General features: G+C 45.4%; 1 protein-coding gene across 2 annotated transcripts; it reads right to left on the bottom strand.

Moving 5' to 3' along the window:
* Positions 1-214: 214 nt before the first annotated feature.
* On the bottom strand, positions 215-19868 carry Acad8 (acyl-CoA dehydrogenase family member 8). 2 transcript variants are annotated; one of them, XM_028883044.2, is made up of 11 exons: positions 19693-19868; positions 15277-15377; positions 13867-14036; positions 13240-13349; positions 12793-12869; positions 12282-12419; positions 6966-7101; positions 6775-6872; positions 6097-6249; positions 5373-5478; positions 215-3582 (listed from the first exon to the last, which is right to left on the bottom strand). In XM_028883044.2, exons 1-11 carry the CDS (start codon positions 19781-19783, stop codon positions 3530-3532), a joined length of 1233 nt encoding a protein of 410 aa, XP_028738877.1. In that variant the 5' UTR covers positions 19784-19868; the 3' UTR covers positions 215-3529. The 2 variants fall into 2 exon arrangements, with proteins under 2 accessions (XP_028738877.1, XP_028738878.1); XM_028883045.2 differs by having other exon boundaries at positions 5373-5475; positions 19693-19866.
* Between the last annotated feature and the right edge of the window lie 14 nt (positions 19869-19882).

Here is a 19882-nt window from a genome sequence, read left to right as displayed (position 1 = left end):
TTCTTCAACTTTAGGGACTGGAGAGATGGCTCAGTGGTTAGGAGTTCTTGCTGCTCAGGTTCAGTTTCCAGCACCCACATGGTGGTTCCGGTTCCAGGGAAACCAATACCCTCTTCCAGTTTCCAAGGGCACTAGGCAGTCATGTGGTACACATATATACATGTAGGCAAAACCCATACACATAAGATGACAATAAATCATTTTAAGAAAGATCTTCAATTTAACTTTTTTACTTAGGCATTCAAAATCAAATCGAATACTCTGTAGTAAATATTCAACAATGGACATATCTAGGTATTTTTAGAATAAGCTCGTCATATTCTATTTTCAACATCCCCCCACACCCACAATCTGTGATTTTGCCCTGCACTGATTTCAACTGACTGTGTAGATGAACTTAGAGGCAAACCTTAACGTTAACAATGAGATTTTGTTTACAACTTTTACATTTTTCATAGCAATATTAAATATCTTCAGTGGAGAAGGCCCTGTATATCTTATGTTTGTATTTAAATGTAAATGTTTGGGGACCTCACACATGTGATATTTTAAATCTTTACTTCTCAGTTTCTTCTTGTTAGTACTGGGAAATACACTGTACTTATCATTTTGATGCTGTGGAACAAACGGTAGACTCGGCGAACACCGAACCACTGAGCTGTGGCCTCAGCTCTACTCCGCTGTTTGAGATAGCACTCCAACACTCTACAAGATTTCAATGAGGCTGATCACATGACTCAGCTCAGGGAGCACAACAAAATACCACATATTGGTGGGCTTAGCCAGCAAACATTTTCTTAAGAGACCAGAATGTCACAGCTTGGTTTTTGGTTTTTGTCTGAGGGCTTTGAGGGACAATCTGTTCCATGCCCTCGTTCCGGGTTCCTGTGACAGCTGGCAATAACTGGTCAATAACAAGGACACCCTTAATGGTGTCCTTGGGCCTGAGTCTTCATATGACTCTTAGAAGTAGTAACACTGTTTTATAGAGGTCTACCCTAGTGTAGACCTCATCACCTCATTTTAACTAATTATATCTGCCAAATTAGATTATATGCCAACATGTTCAGAACTATTTTTAGGGGAACAAAATTCAACCCCCAGCATCACCTCAATTCCTTCTGTGATGATGTACTTTCCTACACCCCAAACATGAGGGCCTTGCCATATACCTGGCCTTACCATAGGAGTCTCTCAAAGAACAGTGAATATTGCTATGGTATTTTTGCTTCTATTTATGATATAGAACAATGATGGGAATTAGTTTAAAAAAAGTTCACTGACCACTTGCTTGCCAGATGACTGGGAATATGAAATCTCTTAGTAATATCTGGAAATGACAGAACTTTATTTCAGTGCTTGAGGTGGAAGCCTAAGGGCTCCTGAACACGAGTTAAGTGAGCTATAATGCCAGCTCAAAACAGGGTCACTCAGTCTGTATGCAGCCCAGGCTATACTTGAACTCACGGCAATCCTCCTGCTTTAGCCTTCTGAGTGCTGGGATTACAGGACTGAACCCTCACACTCAGTTTGTATTTTTTTATTTTCATTACTTTTAATTATGTGTATTTCAGGGGTGTCTATGTGAGGGTGTGTGCACATGAGTCCAGGTGTCTATAGAGGCCAGAGTTACAGAAGCTGGAGTTTACAGGCATTTGTCAGATGCCTGATGTGGGTGCTGGGAATCCAAATTGGGTCCTCTGGAAGAGCAGCAAGTGCTCCTAACTGCTGTGTCATCATTTCAGGCCCACAGCTCGTACTCTTCAATAACCGTAACTTCAAAGGCATCACTACAGATAGCATTGGGACTGCTTCGAGGAGGAGTAGGAACCTCAGCAATCAGACTGGTTCATGACCAGCTCTCTGTACTAGCCAGGTTCCACAGTGGACATTCTAAGCACTGGTCTACAGTGGCTGTCACCTGCTCACTCTCCCTGTTTCCAAGGATAGGCTAAGAGGCTCTCACACTTTGACAATTTTCAGTATTCTTAAGAATGGGTGAATCTGGAACCAGTGGGATGGCTCAGTGGGGAAGTGTTTGCTGTACGAGCTTGATGATCTCTTTGATTCTTGGAGCCCCTCACAGTGGAAGGAAAGAAATGACTCCCTGAGCTGTTTCACACACAAAGTGGTACTCACACATGGACATCATACACACACACCCACACAGATAGACAAATAATAAACAACCCCCACCCGTCTTTTTCCATTGTTCTAACCACACTTAACTCATACTTTCTGTTTCATGCCAACCCCAAACCACAACAAACACAAATGTCCGCACCGCCCACACAAATCCTGTACTCCCTCCCGACTTCTGCAAAGCAGTTTCCCTTTAGACATTTTCATAAAAGCTTAATCTGAGTTTTTACCTCCTCTGTGAACCTCTTTCTACCTTTACTTGTTTCCAGACTATTCTGTCTTGTACAGACTCTGTGATCATGCATTCCATTAGCTCCTGTTAGGTACAGCTGTGGGACAACAGAACCCTATTTTCAACTCTGAATTACACCTTGCTCCTTGTGCACAGGACAATTTCAGACAGCATAAGCATTAAGAAAAAATGTCTATTACAGTTATAGACATATATCCTTTTCTATAATCAGTGACTGTGGTTAACAAAATATCATGTACATTGTTCTTTCCTAACATCAAAAGATGGATTAGATAATCATCTGTAGCAGGGTTTTCCCAAAGTCCTAATCATTGAGTAACACTTAGACTTCCATACATGAAAAATAATGCTTTGTTTGCAAAATTAATTAAAAGATGTACTTTTTAAAAGACAAACTGCCTTAGAAGAGATTCCTAATTATTCTAATATCCAATTAAATATTGAATCAAATATATACTGAATCAAATCAAGTATAGTTATAAGGCTTATAGTTGAAAGAGGTAGATTTTATTTACCAAGGTACTAATAAAAGTACTTAAAAAGAGAAGCAGCCCCAAAAGAGGAAATAAAAGCCCATATAAAAATCCAAATGTTCCAAATAATCTTAGCCCTTGACATTTATTATGTGGTGGGGAGAGTAAAGATGTACCCTGATTCATAGCTTAGCAGTAGATTCCCACATATTTACTTCATTATGATCTGAGTTCAGGAGTGCTGTCCTGAGACCCTGCCAGTGCAGAACAGAGAGCAGAAAGAGACAGGCTGTCCACTTGCCTCCCCCCCACCTGCCTCTGCAATCAGGAAAAACTTCATTGAGGGACCCAGACCCTAGCACAAGAATCAACGAAACGCACATCGTGTGAATCCAAGCCACAGTGTTGACTGCTTGTCTTTCCAGAATGAGGACAGCAAGAGAGCAAGTCTTCTGGCATGCTCCTCAGGGCCCTTCCAGCTCTCCTGAGAATCCTGTTCCTATCTCAGAGCCAGCACACTGCTGACCACAAAGGTTCTCTATCAGAAGAGCACACCCTTCAATCTCCTCCAGGATCCACTTGCAACTGAACAACCTATCTGAGTATGCCACACTGATTGCAGCTGCACATGAACTCCAGGCCAGACTCTGCAGTTTAGGACCTAGTCCTGAAGCAGGCTTCGAGAGATCAGCATCCTCATCACCTCATTGCTACCTGCAAAGGGGAACAAGGAAGGAGTCAGTAGGTAAAGGGTAGTCATGGATTTAAACTGTTGCTTCTTTTGTAATTATCAAAAAAACGACAGTTTAAGAAACAGTATTTACATTTGTTGTTGTTTGGTTTGAGACTGGCTCTAATGTAGCCCAAGCTGTACTTGAACTACACATACAGTTGAGGATGACCTTGGATGTCCTTGAACTCCTGACCTTCCTGCCCCCACTAGTGCTAGCATTACAGGTGTACTACACCACACCCAGTAATATTTATGCCTTCAAATTTTTAAATTACACGTATTTATTGTGTGAGTGCGTGCGTGCGTGCGTGCAGTGCGTGTGTGTGCGTGCATGTGAAGGCCAGAGGACAACTTGCAAGTCTGCTTTGCTCCTTCCACCATGTGGGTCCTGGGGATCAAATTCAGGCCTTCAGGCCTTTTACCCATCTTGCGGGCTCCGTGAGACATTTACATTTTTAACACCTCTCCTGATGACAAAAATGACTGTATTAACAAGTAGAAGAAAAGTGGTATAACTCTAATTTTAAAATTTTAATCATACTTGTAAAGGGATAGGAAAAAGTCCAAAGAATTTAACAACATATATATATCTTAGATATAGAAACAGGAGTGTTTTTTTTCTTTTACTTTTTGTGTATTTTATAGATTTTCAACAATACATATTTCTTTTGTAATCAGAAAACTGAAGCATAAAATAAAACATTTGCCTTGAAGGAGGGAAATTAATAGCTCATTTTATTTTTAATAGTGGCCTTCAGTACATACAAAATACAAAGTAAAGCCCTTGCGGGAACAATAATCACATTGCCTCAAAGAAAGCCAAATCCAAACTTCCTTGCAAAAGGGTGACATTTCCCACTCAAAAAACTCTGCAAGTTTAATTTCAGTATAAGGGCCTGAGCCAAATACAGGTTAGAGCTCGTTTGGATAGAAGGCGGTCCTTTAGGATATTCAGACATAGGGACAGCAGGGCTCAAACTGTTCCCACACTGGTGACCACAGCCTTCACTCGGTCCACTGGAGCAGAAACTCTGAGGGTGGGACCCAGGAGCCTACTTAAAATCCTCCCGAGGAAGATTATGGTGCTCACTCAGGTGTGACATGGATCCCTTTGAAGGCAGGGAAGCACAACCATAAAATACCCTACACTGTTTCACCAAGAGTCACAAGACAAGTCTCCATCCCACGCTTCCCCAGTCCTGTGACAGCCCTGGCTGCCTACACAAGCCGGGACAGAGCTGGGCTCCTTCCAGACTGACGCACTGATTGCTGAGCGTAAGACGCACTCTGCACCTGACTAACAGCTCACGCAGCTGCCCAACAGATGTCTGTAGTTAAAGAACAAAGCCACACACTGGCGATTTTACTAAACACTAGCAATACCAGAAATACTGACAAGGACGACATTTAGACAATGCGGCTGCCAAACTACTTTTGGAAGTTTAGGATCCCTGAGGTTCAACTCCTTTACAACGGCACAAAATACCACCAGTGTGCTTTCCAACAAGACTGCTCGTGTACTAGCTTGGTTGGAGCCTTCTCTGAAATCTACAAAAAGAAGTGGCGTGATGCCTCACTCATGAGGGTGAAGTGGAGTCCCCTGGTGCCCAGCTTAGAGTGCTTCCTAATGCAGTGGGAGACCAGCTTCAGGGAAGGGCCGAGGAAAAGAAGAATGGAGGAAAAGACACAGGGCCTGGCACGACCCCATCTCAGAAGTACTGAGACCGGCTGGGAAGAGCATAGCAAGAGAACGACTTCTGCAAAGTTTTACCTTCTAGGATCTGGTGGACCCTGGAGTCCCGCATATACTGCTGAACAGCATAATCCTTCAGGTAGCCATAGCCCCCATGCATCTGCAAAGCCTGGTTGCAGATCTGCTGGGAGACAGGGAGTAGATAGATGTCTTTGGTCCCAGGAAGCCTGTGGAGTCCTTGGCTCCCCTCCGCACTCCAAACCTCAGTCTGGCAGTCGAGAACAAACAGAGCCCAAGAGAAGCTCCAGATTCTAAATAGTCAGACACAAAGGCAGTCTTCCTACTGAACCAGTCAAACAATGCACAAATATCCACATTGCTTCTTCATGCGATCCTGGAGGCAAAGCTGCCTACAATCACCCATTGACTGATTATAGGAAGTTCATGCGCCACCTAGTGGCAATGTAGTCTCAGCGTGGAGACAGCTCCGTGCTGAAGTAAACATGGCAATTAGTGCTAAATTTGGGCTGTTTTGAACATTGCAAAGATGTGCTTCTTCCAGAACACATCTGAGAGACAGAGTCTTCCTGATGCATTTAACATCATGGAAAAGGCTACAAAGGCAGTAGGGAGAGCTCTCTTGCAGGCCTTTCAAAAATTCGTTTGTAACCCTAAGCCCCAAGGTGATTCCTTCACTGTCTCAGGAGGCTAGGGTTCTATAGATGACTCATCTCTCTCAAAATCCCTAAGCACAGCAGCTCTTCCTGTCTACGTCAGGAAGGCCAGAAGACTTATCACTTACATTGAAGCATTCCTCTGTAGCAAAGAGCTTGGCCATGGAGCACAGGGCCACTGCATCTTCCCGCTCCTCCTGCAAAGCCACTGCGGCAGTACGGATCATCAGCCGGGAGGCAACCAGCCTGGTGGCCATGTCCGCTAACTGGAACTGCAGGTACTGCAGCCACAGGAGAGGATGGAACCAAAAAGGACACATGGTTTTTAGACAGGCCATCTGGGATCTGATCGGGAACCACTGATAAGACATCTTGAGCTGGCGAGCTGGCTCAGCAAGTAGAGGTCCTTACTCATACACAGATCTGACAATCCGAATCCTACCCCAAGATGACCCCATGTGTGGCAGGAAAGAACCAACACCTGAAACTTATCTGGACCTCCACATACGCACTATGACATGCATGTGATTGCATGCATATTTGTGTGCCGGCATACACACATACAGATATCTCAAGTTAGGTGCCTTGTCTAAGTACATCAAAGTCTTTTGCCACTTCTAAAGCCTGCTTTGCTTGTCTTGGTATTATTGCCTCCTGAAAAAAGGCACAGGTACTTGTAAAACATACATTCTGATTAAGATGGGGGAAAGGTCTTCATGGGATATCAGCCCCACCCAATTCCACCAAGAACAGGGGCCCCAGGGAAGATCTCAACAGAATACAAATGCAGACCCCGGGTGTCTTACTTGGCTTCTGGCTAGAGGTGCTCCAAACTGCTTCCGGACCTTGAGGTGCTCTTGGGTAAGGATAACTGAAGCATGAGCAGCCCCAAGAGAGCAGGATGCTAGAGAGGAGGAGTCAGGACTTCAGCTGAGCCTGAATGGCAGTGGCCAGCTTCAGCCTTTGCCTTCCTTCCCCAGTGCCTTTCGGGCCTCACCAACATTGATCCTCCCGCCGTTCAGTCCTTTCATGGCGATGAGAAAGCCTTGCCCCTCGCTTCCAATCCTGTTGGCCACAGGGACAGCACAGTCTTCAAAGATCACTGCGCGGGTTGGCTGGGAGTTCCACCCCACCTGGCAAAAATCAGGGTCTGGGTGGCTGCCCAAGGACTCCCCAAGCAGGGCAGCCTTCCCTGTGGACAGAAGCTTGTAAAGTCTGGGTTCCAGCACCCTGGCACTTAAACCCATCAGAACACAAAACAGAAGACGAAAAAAGTTCAGATGTAAAAGTTTATCAATACTTAGAGAGATGCTTATTTCAGGTAAACAGTGTTTTGTTTATCTGTTAACATGGGCTTTCTTACTCTGTAGTCTGGGCTGACCTGTAGCATGCTCTTCCTGCCTCAGGCTCCCAGTGCCGGGGTTACAGGTGTGAGTCGCCATGCCCGGCTAACACAGTGTAACACATTACACAAATCTACTTTGTATACTCTAGCTACAAATACCCGTCACTTCTTGTAGGATCAGGACCAGATCCGTCCTCATTTTCAGTGCCTCTGTGAGTGCAACTTCTGTGAGAGATTATTTGGGAAAGTTTGCTTTTCGTCTATGTGCTGCCAAAGCGAGCACGAAAGGTTAACTTTTAAAGGCCTTCTGAACAATCACCACATTTTCCCTAAAAGGCGCTATAATTAGACAAGGTAAAGGACATGCATCATACCAGAGAGCCCTGATGTGGCATTTAGCTGCAATGACACTCAGTGGGATGTCGCCTCACTAGAGCCAATTATACTGCATTTCCTAACCTGGCCATTCAATGACCTTGCAACAGTGTTTGAAGTCAGCCATTGAATTGGCAAATGCCACAAATACGAGTTTTTGTTTTGTTTCTCCAAGAAAAATGTCTTTCGGGAACATCACTGAATATGTCAGATGTAAGCCCAGAAAAACTTCAGAACACTTGAAAGGCAGCCTCTGTCCCAGATCTACCTGGGCATAACTTCCATCTTTGGACAAGCTTGACTACTTTGTGACCTTTGTTTCCTTACATAAAAGTGCTAAGTGTTGACCTAGGAAGTTCGTAGATCCTCTTAGCAAAGTCTCCAACGTTTCATGTCTAGACAGAAAGGCCTCACTCCTCATCCCTGTCAGCTCCTCATCGAGGTACTCAGGAACTCAAAGGAACTTCAGGTTCAGCAAGGCAGCTCGTGAAAACCAGGACCTAGACACACCGCCTGAGCTCCCTCCTACCTGGAAGACATGGCTTTTACATCATTCCTAACGTACAAACTTCTAGCCAGGCATGGTGGTGCCTGCTTGCAAACCTAGCATTCGGGACACAGAGGCAGGAGGAGCAGGAGTTCAAGGCGATCTCCGACTACATAGCAAGTTTGAGGTCAGCCTGGCCTCCATGAGATCCAGTCTCAGAAAACCAAAACCACACAAAATGGAACTGAATCTGTCCTCTTCTAAGCTCCGGCAGTCTCTACCCTAAGTCTGAAAGTCTGAAACTTCTCACGACTGCCCCGTGTGATGGCTACCTCTGTGTTTCGTCTCCTCAAACTGAATACAGACATCTGGAAGCAAGAATGGATCATCATTAAAGAAACAAACTACAAACAGCCTCTACCGTCTCACACCTGTGAAACCTTTATTGTAAGAAGTATGTATCTTCATGGCTCAGTGGGTAAAAATATCTGCTGCACAAGCAACAAGTCCTCAGTTTACATCCCTAGTACCCAAGTAAAGAGCCAGGGGCTGCTGCACACACATCTGCAACCAGTGTGTGTGTAGAAATGGAGGAATGAAAAGAACAGATACCACAGCTCACTGGCCAGGCAGTCGAGCCAACCCATCAACCCATGTGTTCAAGTCAGTAAGAGACCCTGTCTCACAAAAAAACAAAACAAACAAAATGGGGGTGGTGGTGGTGAGAGGACACTTTGAGTGGGAATGGCCCCCACAGGCTCATAAATTTGAATCTTGGTCAGCAGTTGGCAGAACTGTTTGGGAAGGATTAAGAGGTGTGGCCTTGTTGGAGGAGGTGTGTCACTGGGGGTGGGCTCTAAGGTCCTAAAGTCATTCCTAGTTAACTCCCTCTCTGCCTCCTGCCTGCAGACCAAATGTAAGTTCATGATTGTCATGGACTCTAATCCCTCTGCAACTATGAGCCCCCAAATTAAATGGTTTATTTTATAAGTTGTCTTGGTCATGGTGGCCCCTCACAGCAATAGAAAAGTACTATGACAACACCCAAAGCTAACCTCAGCCTCCATATGCACCTACACAAGCATACAAATGTGCCCACAGACATACAACCTACGTTCTGTCCCTATATGGGTAGACTTTTTCTCCTAATGCCCTAGGAAAGCCATAGGCGGCTGGAGGAGGGGGCAAATACTGTGGAGTATTATTTTAACTGGGCAAAGATGTGTTACATTTGTTTATGCTGCAGAATGTTACTTTAACTGTGTAGCAGTGTGTTGTGCTTTTGTTTATGCTGTATTTGCTTAACGATGTAAGGATGTGTGTTTAATTAGGCAAAGATATATTACATCTGTTTCACCTTGCTTGCCTAGAGCACTTGATTGGTCTAGTAAAAAGCCGAACGGCCAGTAGCTAGGCAGGAGAGGGATAGGTGGGGCTGCTGGGCAGAGAGAACAGAGGAGGAATAAGAAGGAGGGGAGAATGAGGGACGCGCCTGGGGCCAGCCAGGCAGCCACCAGACACAAGAAGCAGTGAAAGTAAGATATACGGAAGGAAAGAAAAGTAAAAAGCCCGAGGCAAAAGATAGATAAAAAGAAACAGGTTAGTTTAAGTTAAAAGAGCTAGCCAGAAGTGAGCCTAAGCAAGGCCAAGCATTCAAAACTAATAAGTCTCTATGTCATGCTTTGGGAGATGGTTGGTGGCCCAAAAGAAAAGGCCTGGTATGTTTTATAGACAGTCATAGAAAAAAAGTAAATAGTTGATAAATAATAAAAAAAGAATAAGCCACATAGAGATGGGAAATACACAGAGAGTCTGGATCCTATAGGGTATTACGTTGTCTTTGAATTTTTTTGATTGCTGACAAGCAAAAGATAGCTGCTGGGAGACATGGGATTGTGGAAGAGACTGCTGAAATAAACCAGCCTAGATAAAATGCCTTAACTTTAAAATAGAAGTTTAAAAATGTATTGCTTTGGGGAAGAGGTTGTGCTTTTGTTTCCACAGGAAATGAAAGGCTGTGGATTCATTCAAGGTTAATAGACATCAGGTTTAATTGGGGAAGACCCCCTGAAACCTGGTCTACCTCTACCTTCTGGAAGACCTGTATGCCTAGACAACTGTGTGAACAACCATTCCTGCTCAGTCTTTTTACTCTTCTGCATATTGTCCTCGCTTCCAGAACTCCATGACAAAACTCATTCTCCCATAGAAAGCCTCTTAAAAACTAAATCCAAGATAAAGTAAATAATTACCCTCCTATAAAGTGGGAGGTTAAAAACTCTCATTAATATTGTTAAGTATGCTAACTGAAAGAATCCAGCCCCTATCTTGCTCACTGCAACCCCACCTACACGCACCAAAATTCTTTTTTGCTTCTGAAAATAGGCAAATATTTTTGTTTTTATAATTTTGAGGTGTGTGTGTGTCACATGTAGCCTGGGCTGGCCTAGTACTTACAATCTTACTGCCCCAGACTTCCGAATGATGGAATCATATGTGTGCGCCACCATGCCCAGCTGTAGAGATTCTATACAGATAAGTCCAAACAAGGCTAGGAATGACTAAGGATTGCTGTGGGATATTACTGTGTGAAGATGTGTTGCTGTTATTGATGTAATAAAAAGCTGAACATCCAATAGCTAGGCAGGAGGTACAGGTGAGACTTCCGGGGAGAGAAAGGAAGAGGAGAAGGAATCTCAGCATGCAGGGATGCCAGGAGACACAGAGAGGAAACAGGATGTTCAAGGTGGAAGAGAAGTAACATGATAGAACATAGACGGATAGAAACAGGTTAATTTAAGTTATAAGAGCTAGTGGAACAAGCCTAAGCTATCAGCCAAACTTTCATAATTAACATTAAGTCTCCATGTCGTTATTTGGGAGTTGGCTGATGGAACAGAAAAAGACTCCTTACAAAGGATTCTACATCCTCCCAGGAGCCAGCACATAGTTTTGAACACTGCAGGCATCTAATAACCTGTTATGCTACAAAAGAGAGGAGGCACTAAAACCTATATATGACCCCTTGGCAGTTGTTAAGAGCCAAAAAGCATCATGAAGAAAAAGAGGAAACCCTATGTAGATGTAGGAAGTATTCAGGGGTCATTTCATAACTGACTTATCTCCCAAAACCCTGATTAAGACAGCAACTGTACTCCTGTTTTTATTACCTGTCCTGAAAAAAACCTCCTCACTTATCAGCAATTACATTATCACAAGTTTCCTGTTCAGGGCTTGCGCGTGGGGTTTCTCAACCCTAGGAGTATCTTAGTTTTCAAAGCACTTACAGAAACAAGTCCTGAGATGGCTGAAACACCTACAGCCTCTGCCTGTCGATGAGTGTTTTATTTTTGTCTAGAGAAGACAAGTGTTCTGAGACTTCTGACAAGCATCAGATCTTCGGTAAGTATCTCTTTCTAGTGTAGCGAAGTGTGGTGAAAGCTGAGTTAGAAACACAGGACAAGAGCTTGGGAGATGGCCCAACTCGCAGGGCGCTTGCCGCGTCCGCACGAGGACCTGAGTTCAATCCCCAGTACCCACACGGGAAGCCAGGTGCGGCTGGGAAGGGGCTGACAGGAGGAGCCCTGGAACTCACTGGTCAGCCAGTCTCACTGACGGGGCAAGCTCCAGGCTCATGAGGAGACGCTGTCTGGTCAGGCAAAGGGAGGGAGGCAGAGCTCTGTGAGTCTGAGACCGGCCTTGTCTACATGAGAGCAGCCAGGGCTACGTAGTGAGACCCTGCCTCAAAAACAGTAACAACACACATAAAGGGATTAAATTAAAGGAGACCCTGGTGGGAACACGAGGTGGAGAACAATTGAGGAAGGCACCCAACATCAACGCCCCTCCAACGCATGCACACAGCACAGAAACAGAGAAAAAAGACAGAACAAAAGTTGACACAGAAACAGGAGAATTTAAACAGTGGCCGCTTAGGAAATCGGTCGGCAAAGTTGGCCTTTCCCCAGGAGTCTGTTTCTTTAGCAATGACGTCTCCTCGACATACCCACTCGTGAACCTATTCCGTGAAAATGGGCAGGAGTTGGTCTAGCAGACAGCACAGACACCTCATAACTTGAGTTGCTTACAACTGAGTAGCCACTCACCTTCTTCTCCTTCTTGCCAAAGCTGAGGCCAGGGGTTCCCTTCTCAACAACTATGCAGGAGATGCCTTTGGGGCCCGATCCTCCAGTTCGGCACATGACCACATAGATGTCTGACTCACCACCCCCACTGATGAAGGCCTGTGGGTGGAGAGGGGGAGTATGAGGACCAGTGAATGCAGAAGTTGAGCCTGACCTCTGGGAAAACCACTGGAAGACTTCTGAGGACAGAGCAAAGGCACAAGGCAGAGAACGGGTGAACGGGAAAAGGATGACTAAGTCCCTGATCCTCTGCCAGTGCCTACAGGACCCGGGACTTAGTCTGTAAAGCTAGAAACGAGACGAAAATTCGTGCAATTGTTCTAACCGGATCGTAAAAGACACGCAGTGAGATTCTCTTCCCAATATGTAAACTTGTACATGGGAATGCGAGTTCACAGACTCAAAGGAACTGGGGGCTATCAGGAGGCATGAGGGAACGGCCCCTGGCTGCCAGGGGAGTGCACGCTCTTACCTTGGAACCATTGAGGACGTAGTGATCTCCTTGTCGTTTGGCTGAGGTCAGAAGAGAGGCAGCATCACTCCCACTTCCTGAAGTCGGGACCAAAAGGGAACAGACAGGGAAGGAAGTCAGCGAAGCCACAGCAGCTCAGCACAGTTCCACATCCTCGAAATCTTCCTCAGAGAGCTCATCATGCACTACTTTAAAATCCACATGGCCAAGGAATTCCACACACTTGGTAGAAACCGCTTACATCCAGCCGTCCACTGCCTCTCTAACAAACCAGCTAACGGTGCTGTGCAGCCAGGAGGAACTCTGACTTAAAGGCCCCTGGGACCTATACTCCACAACCAAACGCTTGGTAAACGGGTCAGGAGCCGGTGCTCAAGGCTGCTCAGTGGCCACACAGGCTCCACCTCTCTCCTTGCTGGGTGTCACTTGCAGGGGGGACAAACGCACCTGGTTCCGTGAGGCAGTAGGAAGCAAACTTCTCCATGGTACAGAGCGGTGGACAAAATTTGTGCCTCTGTTCCTCATTTCCAAAGCAATCAATCATCCAGGCACACATGCTGATAAGAAACGGCATTGGCAGAGATGAAGACAGAAAAGAGAATTGGGGGGCGGGGGTGGGGGTGGGAAAAGAAACAAAGGATGAGTGAAAGCAGGAGAGAGTGGGAAAAGGAAGAGAGACAAATGAGAAGCTTCACCTCCAAAGGAAGGGACTGGTTTAAAAACATTGCTGGAATACGTATACCTGAGGCCCAGGTGTTTCTCAGATTAACGAGTCCTAAAAATCAGAGATAAATGTACTTCCTATTACTGTCTCCAATTACTGGAGGTTTCAGCTGTAGATTGAGGAAAACTGGAGAAGTCTGCTGGTACCAAAACGGGACTGGGGAGAAAGTCAGCAGAACCAATTCCCTAAGCACTAATATAGAAGACAACAGAATCAAATCCAGTAGCCAGCTGCAGACCCACTGTGTACCAGTACCGGCTTAGTTTCTCAAGTACAAGCAGCCCAACACAATTGATCGTCTTCTCATGTGAGCGTAGCCCTTCACCATGCTTTCGGGTGTGAATACTCACTTGTGGATGCTTATATAGGCCGTGGTGCTGGTGCAGCCCGTGGCCAAGGCTTCGAAGATGACAGAAGTATCGAGGCGAGACAGTCCAGACCCACCCACGTCTGTTCGTACGTAGATTCCCCCAAAACCCAGCTGCGCTGCCTTCCGCATCACGTCCACAGGGAACAGCTCCTGTGGGAGAGAGAGCAAGGCAGTCGGGGGCTGGCTCTGAGGCAGGCAATGGAGGGATGCGAGTGTCTGCATCCGGGAGATTATAGGGATTCTCTTAACTTCAAATGCCCTTGCTGTTTTATAGTGGCATCCGTTAACATTATGTTCGCCAAAACTTTTCTATAGGACTGCTTTGATTTCATGTGTGTCTAAATCTTTGTGGTGGTATTTTAATTGTACTGAAATGTGATTTTGATTGTATGTTAATAAATAAAGTTGCCTGGGGGTCAGAGCTATTAGAGCCATAGCAAGAGTGTGGCGGTGGTGGCACATGCCTTTAATGCCAGCACTTGGTAGAAGAGATAGGTAGATCTCTGTGTGTTCAGGGATACAGCCAGCATTGGAGACATATGCCTTTAAGACCTGGGGGGCTGTACATACAGACAGTGACGAGGCATTCACGTATTTGGGTTTACAACCAATGAGAAGGCAGAACAAAAGACTATGAAAAGACATACACCCAGGAAATAGCTCTCTTTCGGGAAGCTAGGACCACCGCAGGAGGAAGGGTGAGATTTTAGCTCTGAGCTCTGACGTCTTGGCTTTCTCTTTTACATTGGTTCTGTGTTTCTTATTTAATAAGACGGTTGGTTACATCTACAATCTTTGTTCAATTAAGAAAGACAAGGAACATCTACATGATGTCTGGATGGCTTCTATGAAAAGTCTTCTACTGTTCCAGTCAGTGATGAAACACAATGATGACAAGCAACTTGGGGAAGAGAGGGTTTATTTCACTCACAGTTCCATACAACATCAAAAGCAGTGAGGGCAGGTCAAGTAGGGCAGGTGGCAGGAAGTGACACAGAGGCCATGGAGGGCGCTGCTTCCTGGCTTGCCTCCCAGGCCTTACTCAGCCTGCTTTCTTATAGAACCGAGGACTATCAGCCCAGAGGTGGCCCCATTCACAATGGGCTGGGCCCTCCCACATCAATCACTAATAAAGAAAATGCCCTACAGGCTTGGCTACAGCCCCTTCTTCTGGAGGCGTTTCCCTAACCGAGGCTCCCTCCTCTCTGATACGCCAGCTTGTGTCAGGCTGACATCAAATTCCAGCACATCTATCATCAGTCTTCACACCTGCAGTAAGAGTTGGGGAGTGGAAAGCAGACACTGAGTAGTTAGGACTATAAGGAGGGAGAGATGAGTCATTGCAGGAGGCCTTTGTTGGAACATCTAGCCACAAGAAGACTCCTCCTACCTTCTGATCCCACTCTGCCATATTGGGAGCCATTTCCCGAGCAGCAAAGTCAAAGGCCACTTTCTGAAATTCTTTCTGTTCTTCATTTAGTCCCAAAGAAGCTGTGAACAGAACCAGACATATCCAATTCTAGGATGGAAGTGAGAGAGCAGTTTCACTAACAAGGAATGCCTCAAAGCTGAGGACAGACCTACTACAGCATTTCCTAGACGGACCCTTTAAAAGCAAGAGAGTGGCGCCATCTATTGGGTGTTTCATTGTTTTTGTTTTTGAGATAGGGTCTCAGGCTCTAGATCAGGCTGGCCTGGAGCTCCTGATCGATCACCCTGCTTCTGCTACCCCATGTGAGCATCACTACTGGTTTCCCGGGTGGAGAAGGGACAGTTCTAACATACACACTTACCCACATTACCCTAAGATAAAACAATTCCCGGACATCTCTTCCTCAGTTACTAAGATACAGCGATAGCCCAAAATAGGTACAGGTCTCAGGAAAGCAATGGGGAAGAACCAGGATGCACAAAGAATCTGAGTGGGAAGAGCAGGGTACATACAAACACTAACTCATCAAACAGCATGACTATTCTTTTTAAAACATGGTTTTATTTATTTATTGAGTGTGAATGTGTATACATATGTGGGTGCATATTGGGGTCAGAGGACAACTTTTGGGAGTGCGTTCTACGGATTAAACTCAGGTCATCAGGCCTAGTGACAGGTGCCATTACCTCCACTAAGTCATCTTGCTGGCCCACCATTCCTCCTTTAATTCAAAGTGGGTCAGCTGCCTTTTCAAAGTTGTTTATCTCCTCTTACTCATAAATCCATTTTTTTTTTTAAATGAAGGGCTGGAGATACAAGGCAACGCAAAGGGTTGCCTCGCTGAGGTCCCTGTTCAAGCTCAGCAACATGAAGCAAGAATAAAAAACACTGAAGCGCCCAAATGACATGTTTTCTGAAGGACTGTCCCAGCTTTTCTGCGTACCTTCCTTGAAACAGCCCCACCCAATCTCTGCCTATCTGGCAGCAGCCACCGTTTCCACCAACACGTGCACTTGAAAACAAATTGAGAAATCCTAATCTGTGTACTTTGGCACACTTTCCAACTACAGAAGCAATGGAATAATATGGCTATACAACCCATGGATAAGACTGGTTAATAAATAAATAAAGCTTTCTTACGTCAAAACAGTTAAATCTGCAGTAGAGAAGTTGAACTCTTAGGACGTTTCGGTCTCAGCCACTAGTGCTATGACTTGGTAACTGCTTCATTTCTCAGACTGAGACAAATGAAGCTTGGGAGAACGAACCGGCAGAGTGATGGTGACAGACAAGGAGGATGGATGAACGGGAACATTTTCTAAAAACTCCTAAAACTTCCAAAGGCTGCACTAGAATAGCATCTCATCAAAAGAAATAGCGAGAGACACTAACGTAAGTAACCTGGTCCCCTAGTGCTAAAACACAGAGTTGATTTTTACATTCATCCTCAGAGACCACATTCCGTAAGGAAAGTAGGGCTGAATTGGAAAGCAGGATTGTCTACCAACTAGCTAGCCAGAGTACTTTCCGTACTTTCTAAGATGAAGCAGATTTCAAGCAGATTTCTTACTTCTAGTAAGAGCTCAAGATTTGCAGGCACTGAAAGCAAAGAACTCAGGCCAAACTCTAGTGAGAAGCAGTGACCTTTCAAGACTGGAAAAGAAGACAGAATGAATTCCAGGAGCCAGAGCAGCAGAGCAGACCCAGCAACTTGTAGAGAGGGTCGGACAGGCCTACACTGCTCACATCCATGTCTCTTTTACTGTAAGAACAACTGACTCAGGTGTGCAACTATAGGAAGGGGTGAGTGCATGCCTGCACTTAGAGGCCCAGTAAAAGGTGAGGGTACGGTGACGACTGCATGCGTGCGTGCGTGCGTGCGTGCGTGCGTGCGTGCGTGCGTGCGTGCGTGGCGGGGGGTGGGGGCCGCATGTGGATGCTCTGTAGTTATGTTCTAAGGTATGGCCCTTCAACTCGAAAACTTTGGTCATTATGATACTAACGAATACTGAAGAGTAACTACAAGGAAGAGATGGGGACATCTGAGGTGGTATGGATGTAGACGTCAAGGAAAAGGACAAGCCACTCTTAACAATAAATTACTTTGGGGCCTGCTAGCTATGAACGGTCCTTCCAAGAGCACACAAGTGTTGGCAGCGAAGTCTGTTCCTCTGGGAGTCAAAAGGAAAGCCTAGCATGGTAATTCACACCTTTAATCCCAGCACCCAGAAGGCAAAGGCAGGCGCCTCTCTGTGAGTCTGAGGCCAGTGGGACCTGCACAGAGAGTTCTAGAATATTCAGGGCTACACAGTAAGACCCTGTATCAAAAGGGGGGTGAGGAAGGAAACTTAGAAAGGAAACGGTGTGAGGATTCTAGAGAACACTTCCCTAAGAGACCCAGAGCAGAAACCTGAGGATATCACCCTTAGGAATATGGTGTGGGACAAAAAAAAAAAAAAAAAAAAAAAAAAAAAAAAAATCAGTTTTCTTACTGGAGGTACTAGGGAGAGGGAGCGTCAGGCCATTTTTTCTTGCTTTCTTGTACAAGCGCTGTTATAGCTCATAGTTTAATGCTCATCAGCAAAAGAATTGGGGGAAGAATGCAGCTGAGAGGTAATGCCCTTGCCTGTGTGGCACACACACACACACACACACACACACACACACACACACACACACTTAAATGGTAATAATTCAGAGACCTTAAGATATAAAGAAGTGCTGCAGAATTTTACTTCTAGTAAGAGCTCAATATAGAGCTCTGTTGTTACATGTTTTGTTTGGTTCTAGTTTTCTGAGATAAGACTCCAACTCTGTTAGCCCAAGCTGACCTGCAATTGACTATGTAGTTCATGTTGGCCTCAAACTTGAGGTAATCCTCTGCCTAAGCTTCCGAAATACTGGAAGTACAGGTATGAGTCACTATGTCCCAATTTGATATATATATTAATAAATCATTATTATATTATGACAGAATGAAGGATACTTCCTATGACAAGCAAGTTCAGGTAACCCAAGACTTAGAAATTTAGAATTTCATTCTAAGTAAAGAGTAGTTGCATATAAGTTATATATAAGAAAACACAATGTGTAACCCACATATTCTTCTTACATAACAAATACAGTTGATTTTAGAAACTGAAATGATCCATGGTAGGAAAACACTGCTTAGAGAAAAAAAAAATGGAGATGGCAAGCTAAATAGTCATGCTTATAACCCCAGCACGGGGTCGCAGAGGATCATGAATTCAAGGCCAGTCTGAACTACATGGCAAATTCAAGAACAGCCTGGGCTGTATAATGACACCCTGACTCTAAAAAGCAAAGTGACTGAGCTAGGTCCCCAACGCCAATACCTTCTTTAAAGAGAGTGAAAGAGAATCTAAGTTGCTCAAGTGAAACCACCACTTCCTGGGGAAACTCACATTTTGTTCATTTGCTGGTGGGACAAACTCTTACTAGCTTTGGCATGAGATGGGGCAACATGGTTTACTCAGCTCTTAAGTGCCTGAGTTGGGCAGTGCCTTTAAAAGGGTCTCTGGTCTTCTACAGAAAACAGTCTTCTATGCCTTCGTGTGAGTTTATAGATATGTTCTCAATCATCAAGGTCATACTGCCATAAACAATGAATACTTATTTTAAGTAAATAAAAATCACTTCTAAAATTGCTTCAGAAGGAAAAAGTGGTTTTGTTTTTTTTTTGTTATTTTAAGTGATTGACAGAACTCACAAACTGGCTGGGTATCCCACAGTCTGCGTGGGTGGCCAACACGCCTTGTTACATTCAAGTTTTCTGCCAGGTTCCTAAACAATCAGTTTGTAATCTCTGATAGTGTTTCTCAATGTGGTAATCTTTGTTTTTCCTGCAGCAGTTCTATAGGATAAGTGTTTTCTGCTCACAATTATAAATTATGAAACCCACGTATGTGAGCAGAGCTTTTCATATATCTCGACCAGCACTCATAGTCTTACTTTCTTGCTACCTTGGGAATCTATTGCTACTACTTCAACCAACCAAAGTCACAATTTCCTTCACCTTTATAAAGCATGGGCCAGGACTGGGAGGGGGAGGGGGCACTGGACTGGACTAAGAGCCGGTCGCAAAGACCACACGGAGCTGGTCCTGGGAGCAGATCCTGGGATATGGGAGGAAGCAGGTTCGGGAGACAGGACTGGTAGGGGAGAGGGAAGCGGGTCCGGGACGGGACAGGGCATAAGGAAGAAATGAGTCCCTCAAGGGACACAAGGACTGGACCGAGGGAGTCGGGTGTGTGTGTGTCAGGACGAAGCCCAGAAGCAGCAAGCTGTCAGAAACCGGGATCCGCACAGATGCCCACCAAAGTCCCGCTCTCCCTTCGCCCAGACGAGCCTTACGATCGATGCAGAAGGTGACGCTCCGGTGGTGAGCCTGGGACCGGAGAGCGGCGCGCAGACAGCCAAGGCGCCGGGAGCCACACCGCAACATCGCCACAGTTGCTTCTAGTCCTCAGACCCTGGACCAGCTCTCTCGGGCCAGAATTTGCAGGTCGCGATCTTCCCCGTGGCACCCTGGGAGTTGTAGTCC

Source organism: Peromyscus leucopus, chromosome 7, assembly GCF_004664715.2.
Source record: "Peromyscus leucopus breed LL Stock chromosome 7, UCI_PerLeu_2.1, whole genome shotgun sequence".
Classification (NCBI taxonomy): domain Eukaryota; kingdom Metazoa; phylum Chordata; class Mammalia; order Rodentia; family Cricetidae; genus Peromyscus; species Peromyscus leucopus.
Note: the sequence above shows the minus strand (reverse complement) of the source record. Positions and strands in the feature narration are given on the sequence as shown.

Excerpts from the sequence above, each read along its gene's own strand:
- Acad8 (XM_028883044.2), bottom strand. The coding sequence starts at position 19,783 with ATGTTGCGGTGTGGCTCCCGGCGCCTTGGCTGTCTGCGCGCCGCTCTC. Across the intron at positions 14,037-15,276 it reads TGGCAGAGTGGGATCAGAAG|GAGCTGTTCCCTGTGGACGT; the intron begins GTAGGAGGAGTC and ends TCTCTCCCACAG. Across the intron at positions 12,870-13,239 it reads CTACTGCCTCACGGAACCAG|GAAGTGGGAGTGATGCTGCC; the intron begins GTGCGTTTGTCC and ends TCCCGACTTCAG.